Consider the following 12,328-nt stretch of genomic DNA (forward strand, 5'->3'; position numbering starts at 1 on the left):
CTGAAGTCCACTTCATTCCAGGGACCATGAACCCTTTAATAAAGTCATTGGATCAGAGATCTGCCTCAGTCTCATTATAGGTTGAACAATTTTAATTCCCACACAAGCTATGAACCAGATAGAGTTATAGTAAGTCAATCAGTGAAATGGAATTCTGCTCTGAAGTCTTCAGACTGAAGTGAACACTAAAGCAGCAACAAGAATTACTAGGAGAGAAATCAGCAGCAGCAACAGGACCCCCGTATTCTGAGGGAGCACAGAGAAGATGGAGCAGGTACACCGTACCTGAGCAGCTCCAGCCTGGGGAGCTGCTGCCTGAGCCCTAGCTGCATTAGTCTATGCTCTACCAGTTTGAGAATAAGAAGTGGAACTTCTGACTCATAGTAATTATGAAGTTAAATCCCTAGGTAGGGAAAATAGAGAAAGGGATTGCTCCCCTCCTTATTCTCACTAGACCTAGTACAAAGTATTTACTAACCCACAAAAACAAGACATTCTATCCACCAACTGAACATTTACTAAAAGATGAAGTGCTGAGAAAACCAGCAGCCAACTTTGCCATCTGTGGCCTGCATATTTGTGACTTCAATATCTTTCAATAAATTTTGTTCCATATATATGTTTTGTGCATACTCTATTTTCATTTCTCTGATGCTTACCACAAAATTAGCCTTTTAGAAAACTGCTAAATATTAGAGAAAAGAGAACAAAGAATGAAATTAATTACCTCATCTTATTGCTGTTGTTCAGCGACATTCAACTCTTCATGATCCCATTTGGGGGTTTTCTTGGCAAAAATACCAGAGTAGTTTGCCATTTACTTCTCCAGATCATCTTACAGATGAGGAATGAAAGTAAATAGGATTAAGTTACTGGTCCAAGGTCATACAGCTAATGTCTGAGGCTGGATTTGGACTCAGAAAGATGAGTCTTACTGTTCCCAACTAAGACTAATTACTTGAGTCAACTACTTAATGCTTTCACATTTAGCATATGAGGAAGCATTTAAGAAAGTTAAGTGATTTAGCAAATTGCCACACAGGAGGAAAGGTCGTACAAAAGAAAATTAGAAGCAAAGACAGGATTATAACTCAGAATTTATGGGTTTCCCCTTTAGTTACTTATTTCAATAAAACTCTCAAAATCAAATTGAATCACCTTATGGAAGATTCTCCAATACCTGGGAGACTTGGAGAAGTAATTAAGTCATCTATGGTGAATAGACCATTGGCTGCAGAAGCAGAAAATTCTGCCTCAAGTCCCAATTCTACCATTTGCTAATGGAGTGACCTTGGGCATTTGCTTTACTGCTCCAGGCCTGTAAAATGAACCTAGTAATACTAGTGCTATCTATTTCACAAGATTGTTATATGGAAAAATCTCATTTTACAATAGGTTTCCCTTTCTGGGATTGGTAGCTCCATATGCCTCCTGCTCTTTAAAATCCTATGCACAAAAGTAGATGCATTTAAAGAAGTGCATATATTGTACAGCCAAGAGAACAGAGCACATAGTGGAAGGAGTTTGCCTTTGAAAATTACTAAATATTTCCAAATATTTTCAGTAATTTTTATATTAAATTTACAATCTTTGCAATATCTTATAATCCTCAAAGTCAATATTGATGGTTATTCAGTTATTGATAAATGTGAGCATTTCCCTACTGGTACAAAGACTTAGAAAAAGGTCATGTCAGCTGAGTTAGTTGTACAAAACAAGATATTGAGATGCTGAACTGACAAACCGATAAAAATCATCCCAAAATAATTAGTGGGTGAAAGAACTACAAGCAGTGAGTGACATGCTCAATGAGTTAGTTAATATTAACTTCTCCTCCCCAAAGGAAAAGTTTTCCTACATTTTTGAACACGGGGTTATATGATGAGGAAGTCCGGGGAATATGTCCAGAAGGAAATACAATGGGAGGACCAGGAAGTCTGCTAACCTTTGTCATCCCAGCAATTGAGGTAACAAGAGAGAGACCTTGTGCTTCAGGATAGGAAGTAAAAGGCTCATTCCCCCATCTATAAGTTTGGATCTTCCCAGAGACTAAGTGGATTGCCCATTTCTTGCAAGAACAATAAATAAACAACTTACTTCATACATTCCTGAGTCTTTTTTATCTTAGTAACATATTTCTAACAATAAACCAGAAATCTGAAACCCCTTACCATGTCTATAAAAATCCCTGATTAATTGAAATAAAAATTAGAAATCAATATTAGATATAGGAAGGAATCAAAAAAGTCTAAGGTGGACCAGGAATTGTCCAAAGTCTGGTATAAAATTACCTAGACACAAACTTTTTTAAAAAGTTTTTATGTTTGCTATTTAATATCAATAGTAGAGTTATTTAGCTTTTCCTGTTTTCTGCTTCCAAAAAAATATATTCATAAGGAACACCCTAGAGAAAGAGGAGCCTGCCTATTATGATTCTGAATGAATATAGATGGCAGACATTTCCTGTCTGCAAAGTGAAAAAAACATAGCAATGGGAACCTGTCATGCCTGATGCATTAATGTAAGAAGGAATAGAATCAGACATTAGGTACTCCACAAGGAAGCAAACAGTAAAAGCCTGGCTTTCCCAATATGTGACATTCTTTATTACACTAGCTAATACAAAGAACACATTGTCAGGTAGCCAAATGGCTCTTTCCAAATTGATGGTTCTTGGTACCAGGGGCATTGTGATTTTCCAACATGCCAAAGTCTGGCAGAAAATCAAAGTTTCTAATTCAGGCTCACATCCACCAGTCAATTGGCTAAGAATATACCTAGCTCTGTGGGTTTGAGGTCCCCATTCCCAGAATGGTTAAACTTACCTTCTTAACAATGAGGAAAGGCTTTTGGGAAGATGGTGAAGTAGATCAGAAAATTCTAAGTTCTCTATATTTCTCCCACAAATAAGACAAAACTGTTCCTAAGGGCACACATAGAACAATTAAAAACAAACAGGAATTGGGGCAGAAGATTGGTCCTCCTGGGAGAATTGGAGGTTTGTTTGGCCCCTGTGAAGTATAAAACAAAAAGCAGCAAGCCTTAGGGTTAACTGGTTTGAGAGTTAGTCTTGCCCCCAGACACAGGAACTTTCATAGTATGAGGATTTGGGGTTTGAGTCTAGGAAGATTGAGGAATCTCTGCTAATAAGAAACACCACACTAAACTGCTACTGAGACTTCTGGGTGAAAAGGAATCAGCACAACTGATGAATGCAGAAGCAGTGGAGCAGGGATGCTGCTGGCTATGTGCACTTGCAGGAGGATGGAGCAAAGAGGTTTGGGGTTCCTGGTCAGAGTAGAAAGCTGAAGGGAAGTTTGAGGCACTATCTCTCCACCCTACAATTTAAGCTGTTTACACTAATGCCTCTTATTTAAAAAAAAAATGAACCAGCAAAGAAGAGAGAACCCTATCATAGAAACTTATTGTGGGAACAGGTAAAACTAGGATTCATCTTCAGAGGTGGATACTGAAGTAAAAAAAAAAAAAAAAAAAAAAAAAAAGCTTCTATTCCAAAGAGTAACATGAAATGGTCATCTGACCAGAGAAAATTTATACAATTCAAAAAAGAATTTAAAAATCAAAGGAGAGACATTGAGGAAAAACTAAAATATCAAAAATAAAAACCACCCAAGAAAAATAAGATTGTGAAAAAAAAAAAGTTAACCAATTAGAAAAAGAGATAGAGTCTCGAAGATGAAAATAATTCTTTGAAAATTCCCCTTTAAAAAGAGGAAACCAGTAAAGCTGTAAGAGATCAAGAAATAACAAAACAGATTATAAAGAATGAGAAAATAGAACAGAATATAAAACATTTTATAAGAAAAATGACAGATCTGGAGAACAGATCAAGAAGAGAAAATATAAGAATTAGACTGCCTGAAAGTTGTGAACAAAAAGAGAATCCTGATACAATAATGCAATAAAACAAGATAATTATCTTGGAGTGATAGAAAAATCTACCGATCACCATCTCAACAAGATCCTTTGTAGAAAACATAGAGGAATATTATTGGCAAATTTTGAGACCCCCAGATCAAAGAAAAAAAATTTCAAGAAACAAGAAAAAACAATTCAAATACACTGGAGCTATAATTAGAATTGTACAGGATGTATCAGCAGCTACAATAAATAAAAAACCTCTGATCCTGGAATCATATTTACCAGCAATCAAAAGAACTAAGCTTGTGGTAAAAATATCATATCCAAAATTATCTATAATACTGAATGAGAAAAAAATGGGCATTCAACAAACTTGCAGATTTTCAGAATTTTCTATCAACCAAACCTAAACTTAGCAGAAAATTTAACACATAAGAGCCAATATCAAAGATCAATTTCAAGGAACTCAACATAGACATATTGTTTTGTTTTGTTTTTTTAACATGGAAATGTATACTTTATCTTTAAGATTCACATCAACATTAGGGTAGCTTTAAAAGAAAGATTGACAAAGTTAAGGTAAAAATAGTAATTATGTTATACAAATGAAGTGCAGAGAAAGAACGGACACAGGGGCAATGGGGTGGGGAGAGAGGGCTGGTAGTTCTGAAAACCTACTCACATTGGGAATGGGTTTAATAGACAAAACTACAAATATACCATGAAGGGTAGGACACCCTCCAAAATCTATAAAGAAATCAAGGGGGAGGGATGGGCCAGATGGGGATATAAAAGGTAATGGAAGACAAGAGAGGGATCTTTGTATGGGGCCAGGTTAAATAATAGCAAGGCAGGTTTAGGAGCAGAATTAAAGCAAAGAATCCGCAAAGATAGGAAAGATATGTGTGTGGACGTGGGATGTGTGGGGGTGGAGGTGTGTGTGTGATTTTATAAATATATATATATATATATATATACACACATGTATACATAAACATAGCTTTTCTTAACTATAGCTTTTTTGGGGATGGGGGATGAAAGGAGGGAAAAGAATAAAGTTAAAATGCATAGCAGAAAACAAAAGAATAATTTATAAGGAAATAAAGAAAAAATGGACATTCATGAATATAATTTCTTCTACTAATATATATATTTTCTTGATCTAGTAATTTGTTATATATTTTGAATTCTCCCTGATGTGCTGGGCACATGCATGATAACATTCTCTTTTGTTTTACTTTATTTTGCTTTGAATTCCTTTTCAGTTTCTCTTTTTTTTCTTATTCTGTTTTTAAAATAAAATAATTAAAAAAAAAAAAAAGATCTAGGGTTGCAGTGAGAAACATTTATCTAGCATTCTACTGAACAACCACAATAACAATAACAAAACGGACATTCAATGAATTGCACTTTCAGGATTTTGTTGCATAAAAACCTGAATTTATTAGAAAATTTAACATATAAGAGCCAAGAGTTATATCAGGTAAATATCAAAAACTGATTTCAAGGACAAATAGGAACAAAGTATTTGTGTCTTATACATGGAAATGTAAACCATATTTCTAAGATTGTCAGTAGTTCAAAAGAAAGGTTGGAATAGAGCAGGGTATGATGTGATTCTAAAAAAGTAAAATCATGTAGGAAAAGATAAAAACATTAGCATGTTATATGAATGAAGTATAAGAGCATTAGATTAGATGGGAGAGGAGACTGAATTCCTACTCACATCAGGAACATGTAAAACGGGGACAATACATATAAATATCTAGAAAGGTATAAAACTCTCCAAAATTTATAAAGGAATAAGAAAGGAAGAAATAGGATAAGGTAGGGTATAAAGAACATGTAGATTAACAGGAGTGGAATAAAGTGTAGGGATTAATGGGAATGGGAAAAAAGGACAGAAAGAGTGGGGGAAGAGGATAAGGGAGAGATGGGGGGCTGTTAAGCAATAGCAAGGCATGCTAAGAGTAGAAATAAAGTAGAGGAGTTAGCAGGGATAGGAAACAACAGATAATGCAAACACAAAACTAATGATCAGGAATACAGTTTATTAGAAAAAAAAAAGTAGGGATAGTAATTGATCTCAAAGTGAAAGTTAAAAAGATTTAGTGAAGAGAGAAATCTATATTATATGTCAGCTATGTTAATATTGTTTTAGACTATTAAAAACAACTAAATAGCGTAAGGTTGGAATACTGTTGTGGGATAGGAAATGATGAACTGATGAAAAATATGGAAAGACTTGGTCCTAAAGTCTCTAAATATTTAGAGACTTTAAAGAAACTTTAGAGAAACAGAGAACAAAGAAGTATAATACAAACTTACATAAATGTATATGTGCATCTATGTATATGATTATAAATATCTATGTATGTATGTGTATATACAAATATATACAATTGTGTATGTGTGTATATATATATATGGATACATAAATATATTCGTGCTTAACTGTAAACTTTTGGGGGAGAGGTAAGAATAAAGTAAAAAGTACACAGCAGAGAACAATAGAAAACTTTTGTGGAAGCCAAGAAAAGATGAATAGCTCTGAATATTAATATGTTCTATTATCATATATACTTTCTTGAAATGGAAATTAATTGTTACATATTTTGAATTCTCTCAACTTCTGCTGTGTACATGACAACATTTTTTTCCTTTCTCTTTTTTCTTATTCTCTTTTTTCTATTTTGTATTAAAGTTTTAAATAAATACATTTTTTTAAAAAATATTAACAATGATACAAACATAAGAAGTGTTGTTGCATTTTGAAATTCCTAAGTTTTGATAGTGAAAACATAGCATACCTTACCATACTAAATCAAAAAGTATTTTTATTTGTTATTTATTAGAAGAGTCTGCATTGTTGGGTTTAAATAATATTAAAATTCAACTTCTGTTCTGATCCAGGTCTGACTCAGGACAGTATAATCCAATGATTAGTTGTCAGGATTGGAATTAGATGAAATATAACTTTTTTTAAAGGGAAGTTCATTTCAGCAATAAGATGTAAAGGATGTGCAGCAAAGATGCAGCATTAGTTTAGTTAGGCTCAGCTTCCCCTCTTATCATTTACAACCTAGTATACCCAATTAGAAGGGTTTGTTGACTTCTGGGAAATTCCTCAATTCTGAGAAACACCAACATATGCCAGACATTTATACCTTAGGCAACCAGAAAGCATCATCAGTGGTTGCAAATAGCGCCCTGAACCAATGTTTCCCCCAACAAAGACTTAAGAACAATTCCACTACCTTTTAATATTACTCTCATAGGTCCCAACTAGATTAATAGCTACTGCTTTTAATACAACTTACATGAATTAATTTTTAAAAGATACTTAAAATGAAAAATATGTGGCAATTTTTCTTCTTTTCACCTAATTATCAGAAGTGCCTTACAAATAGCTAGTAGAGCTCACAACATCTGTGTTTAGGACTCTCACCTTATGATCCAGTTTAGAAAATGGAGGCACAGAGAATTAAGTGATATTTATGCTCAAAGAGAAGATCAATAGAAGAACTAGGAACAATATGTAATATAAATTAACTTCTAAACTCAACTGATCATATATGTCCTATTCCTTGTTTTTGTGCAATATATTTTACAATTTGTTTTTTTTTTTTCTTAATCACATCTATGCTTGTAAAAATCTCTGTTTGAAAACTAAGCTGGAGAGGAAAAAAAAGGTACTGAACAGAGACATTGCCCCAACCCAACCACGCTTAAAGAATATTTCCTTTTTTTATCCTCAGAGTACAATCCAGATATAGGTAATTATGTTACTGCCACACCACATTACAATGGTAGCAAGCAATCTTCCTCTCCCAACTTCCTTCAAAATTGATGTTTTTGTTATAGCAGTTTCCTGCAATGAAAAAGCAGAGTAACTCCAGTTAATTGGTAAGGTAATAGTATGATGAAATTTCCACAAATTTCCCAATATAATTTTCAACTGTGTATTAAGTACTTACTCTTGTTAGGTAGATACTGTTCTAAGTGTTAGGGTTATAAAAATAAAAATTTTTCTTCTAATAATAGGTTTGGGTCCTATATTTTTAGGATTATTGTTAAGAATTCTATTTCCATTATATAGGGCTCATTTTTTATATAGATTTATAAGTCGGAAACTTCCTCACCAGTAATTCCTTATAGCAATGAAATCACAGGCCTGGTGCAAAAATAATTGAATTAATAATTTTCCTTGGCAGACCATGTGCTTGATAGTTCCCATTAAACTCTCTCTCTCTCCTTCACTTTCTCCCTCTCCCTCTCCCTTTCTTTCCCTCTCCCTCTCTCTCTTTCCCTCCCTTCCTCTCTTCCTCTCACTCTCGCTCTCGCTCTTCTCTAACTCTCTTGCTCTCTCTCACAATATATAATTCCCTAAAAACAAAACTGGGTAAGAGGATCACAGGTTAATTTAAAAAAAAAAAGATGAGTAGAGTAATGATAAAGGAGAGAAGAAAATAGAATAACATGGAGCCAATCCTAAACTGAGGAAGTATCTTTGAGGTTTTAAGATGAGGAGGAGGCCCCACATGACAACACTGATGACCTTGAACAGGCATCAAATACAGGTATGGGATTCAGGTTACAGGTCTTTGTACTGGGGGATGATCCCAAGGCTGTCTTTCCTGGCTAGTTTCTCATTTATATTCTAACATAAAGCACTTTACCTAAGGAGGAGAGGAGGAGTGAGAAGCAGCAAAAATATTTACAAACAGATTCTCAAATTGTATGCTGAAAAATGTAAATACAGAAAAATAATGTAACTCCATACCTTGCAGTATGTGATTGTAAAGAAATTCATCTCAGACACTTACTAGCTGGGTGATCCTAGGCAAGTCATTTAATTCTGATTACTTAAAAAAAAAAAAAAAAAAAAAAGAACTGCAACTAGTTTGGGGGAGAGGGTTTTTCTTAAATAGAACTATGTAATAAAGGAGTGGAAGAGAATAAATGGGATGACCCAAAAGGACAATAAAAAGGGACTGAATATTTCCCAACAATAAATTATAGAAAAGATTCCTGCTTTGAGTAAGAGCTAGACTAAATAATGTCAAAGGTACCTTTCAGTTCTAACATTTTATTTTTTTCTTTAACAAGATACACAAATAAAAAAGGTGAAATGAGAGACTTAGAGAAATGACTCTAGTAAGATTCAATAGTAGAAGTCTAAGATGGGATGTGTGAGAGCTTAAGACTACAACTGTTTGACTCAAAGAATTTTCTAATGGGAATATCACATGACATTAACATCAGATTAGGTTAGGCACCCTGGTTACACATGCCATACAAACCAAAATAATTAAATTAATGATGGCAGCGCTATTACTATATACATTTCAAAAGATTCTGGGCAGAGGCAACATTCCAAATACTTACGTTTGATGTTGTCTCACAAATTCTGCAAACTGTTGATCTTTGGCATATAGTTCAAAAATCCTGGTTCTCTCTTCAATCTCCTTTAAAAAAGAAAAAAAAAAAGTCATAAAATGCTTTAGAAAAATCTCAAAAGCATCCACAGCACATCTTTAAAAGGGATTTATGGTATCCAACCACTTTCCACCTACATTCCCCAGGAGAAACAAAAAAATTATCATTTCAGAGAAAAAGGTAGTGGTTCAAATTTGTATTTACAGAGACTGAAAAGAAGGGCACTGGCCTCTTACATATCTTCTGATAAAGGTAAAAGGAGTTCTTTTATTTTTTTTTCCCACAGAAGTTCCCCAAACCTCATACTGGTTAATATTAATATCATATGTGTTATGTCATCTTTGTGCATGTGTATATCATTGTGTATGTTTTGTGATTTCAAGATAGATAATCACAGAATAACTTTCATATTTTGTATGCATGTATACCTATAGACACACAACATATGTGTATGTATATGTACATGTGCATATGCACTACACATCTCTACTACATATGTATATGTGACATAAATGTGCATTATATATTCGTTCACCTATACATACCTTTGCGTACATATGTGCATGTACACATTCATGCACATATACATATGTGGAGAGGCAGGGAACAAAAAGAGAAAACTGACAGAGAAACAAAGTCACACACCTCATTGGTAAGCTCACTCTCTTCATAGACATGCTCGATCTCTTCACTGCTGAAGGCTGCAGGCCCCTCTCCACTGACAGAGCTGTAAGAAGTAAGCTGAGGGTAGCTCCTCCCATGTTGGCCATATTCAATGACATCATCCTCAAACACAGGGTTGTACTTCACAGCGCTCTCAAGGGATATGGAACTGTCACTCCTCCTGTTGTAACCATACAACACAGTCAACTCACTGCATAGTCCACTTTACTTTGGGAATTTTATCTAAGAGAGAATAGTTGAATATGAACCTCGTATTGAGCAGAAAGGCTGTCACGAAAGGCTGAATGTACTTAATAAGATTTGACTACCAGAAGTGTCCAACCTACTCACCAAATGTTTATTCATTAATGTCTGTCTGCATCTGGTACTTGGCTGGCTGATGAGCACAACCATTTTCAGCATTCCAGGAGCATACATTAAAAAAAGGACTGCTCTGAGGGAAAACTAATTTGGAGACTTATAGAGAATTTAATGGTGAGAGTAATAATATTAATAGCTAACATTTATATAGGGCTTATGTGTCACATATTATGAAAAAGCACTTTACAATAATTACTTCATTTGATCTTCACAACAACCCTGGGAGGTACATTTATTATATTATATTATATTATATTATATTATATTATATTATATTATATTATATTATATTATATTATATTATATTATATTATATTATATTATATTAATTATATTATATTATCATTATTATCATCCTCATTTTACAAATGAAGAAAACAGAAGTTAAATGGTTTGTTCAGAGTCACACAGTTAGGAAGGATCTGAGACTGGATTTGAACTCAGGTCTTCCTGATACCAGGTCCAGTGCTCTATCCACTATAGCAACAACAGCTTCTAAAATTTGGAATATAATACAAAAAAACCTACCAACTGAAGTAGACTATTCTAGAGAAAAAGATTCAGAGAATTGTCTTGGATTGTGATCATATGACCACCAAAAAAAATTTGACCTTTCCCTTCAAAAAAGGAAACTCCCACTTCTCCACCAGATAAAGTCACACCTGCCAAAATAAAGCCCCATTTTTTTGAGTTCTTGTCCAAATTTTATCCTGATTGGTGATCTATGACTAAAATTCAGGATGAAATGAGTCAAAATAGTATTACTCATTCTGGTTCTCACAAAAGGGAGAAATGGATTTACTCCAGAGAGATCAATATTTTCACTTACCTGAGGGAACATTTTCTTTCTTTCTTCACAGACTGATCCTTCAGAGTCTTAGTCAGAAAGAAGAGGACAGCCAAGACTATAACAAGAAAGCCAATCACTGAGGCAGCAGCAATTCCTATCACCTGAGACTCTGACATGTACTCTTCACAGTGTTCCCCTCGGTACCACCAGTTCTCACCTACACGGCATCTAGAACATAAAAACCCCACCACAAAAACCATGTCAGTATTCATAAAAGAGATACAATCACTAAATCACTGGTAGTCATTATGGTAAGAGACAAGAAGGAGAAAGGATCTAATTAAAAGTGATGAATATTAGAGCTGAAAGGACTTTTGTTTTTGTTGTTCAATCATTTCAATCATATTTGTCTCTTCATGAACCCATTTGAGATTTTCTTGGCAAAGATAAAGACCCGGCTTGCCATTTCCTTCTACAGCTCATTTTAGAAATGAGGAAACTGAGGCAAACAGAATGAAGTGATCTGTCCAGGGTCATACAGCTAGTGAGCATTCAAGGTTAGATTTGAACTCATGAAGATGACTCTTTTGGACTCCAGGTCTGGTATTCTATCCACTGTGCCATCTAAATGGCCTTAGAGAGCTTAGAGAATGTCCAGATTAAGATCTGGAATCTAGTCTCATTTTTTACACAGAAGGAAATTGAGGTCCTAGGAAATTCAACAATTTGCCCAAAGTCACACCTCTAAGAAGTAGAAGAGCCAGAATTTAAATTCTGGACCTGTGATTCCAAGTACAGTGTTCTTTTCATTCAACCCATTTGTTTTATAGATGAGGAAACTGTGACTTGAAAACTTTGTATGATTTGCCTGCAATCCTGGAGTCAATTAGTGTCAGAGCAAGAATCAGAACTCAACTTGGCCTAACATTCAACTTGGGGCTTTTTCTCATTTACTACCTGCCTGTCTAAATCTCTCTTTATGGAGTGTTCAGCTAGGACTAGTACTTCTGGTGTGAGGGGTTTACTGAGCCTCTCCAAGGCTGATTATCCACCTTCGGTGTCCATCTCTTACCCATCTCTTATCTGTGGTTCTGAGAAGCTGTAGCATGTGCAATGACCACATCCCAGTAAAACCATCTTAGCTGATGGGGTAAACCAGGTTGAGAATTATAG

General features: G+C 34.6%; 1 protein-coding gene across 1 annotated transcript in view; it reads right to left on the reverse strand.

The window, feature by feature from the left end:
* Positions 1 to 5,510: 5,510 nt before the first annotated feature.
* IMPG2 (interphotoreceptor matrix proteoglycan 2) overlaps positions 5,511 to 12,328 on the reverse strand; it is an 85,513-nt gene continuing 78,695 nt past the window's right edge. Inside the window, exons 19-22 of the mRNA XM_074302073.1 lie at positions 11,195 to 11,383; positions 9,967 to 10,165; positions 9,271 to 9,350; positions 5,511 to 7,753 (exon numbers count right to left, since the gene is read on the reverse strand). Of these exons, the coding sequence (XP_074158174.1) occupies positions 7,741 to 7,753; positions 9,271 to 9,350; positions 9,967 to 10,165; positions 11,195 to 11,383 (481 nt within the window). The 3' untranslated portion in view covers positions 5,511 to 7,740. The remainder of the gene's footprint in view (positions 7,754 to 9,270; positions 9,351 to 9,966; positions 10,166 to 11,194; positions 11,384 to 12,328) is intronic.

This window comes from Sminthopsis crassicaudata, chromosome 3, assembly GCF_048593235.1.
Source record: "Sminthopsis crassicaudata isolate SCR6 chromosome 3, ASM4859323v1, whole genome shotgun sequence".
Lineage (NCBI taxonomy): Eukaryota > Metazoa > Chordata > Mammalia > Dasyuromorphia > Dasyuridae > Sminthopsis > Sminthopsis crassicaudata.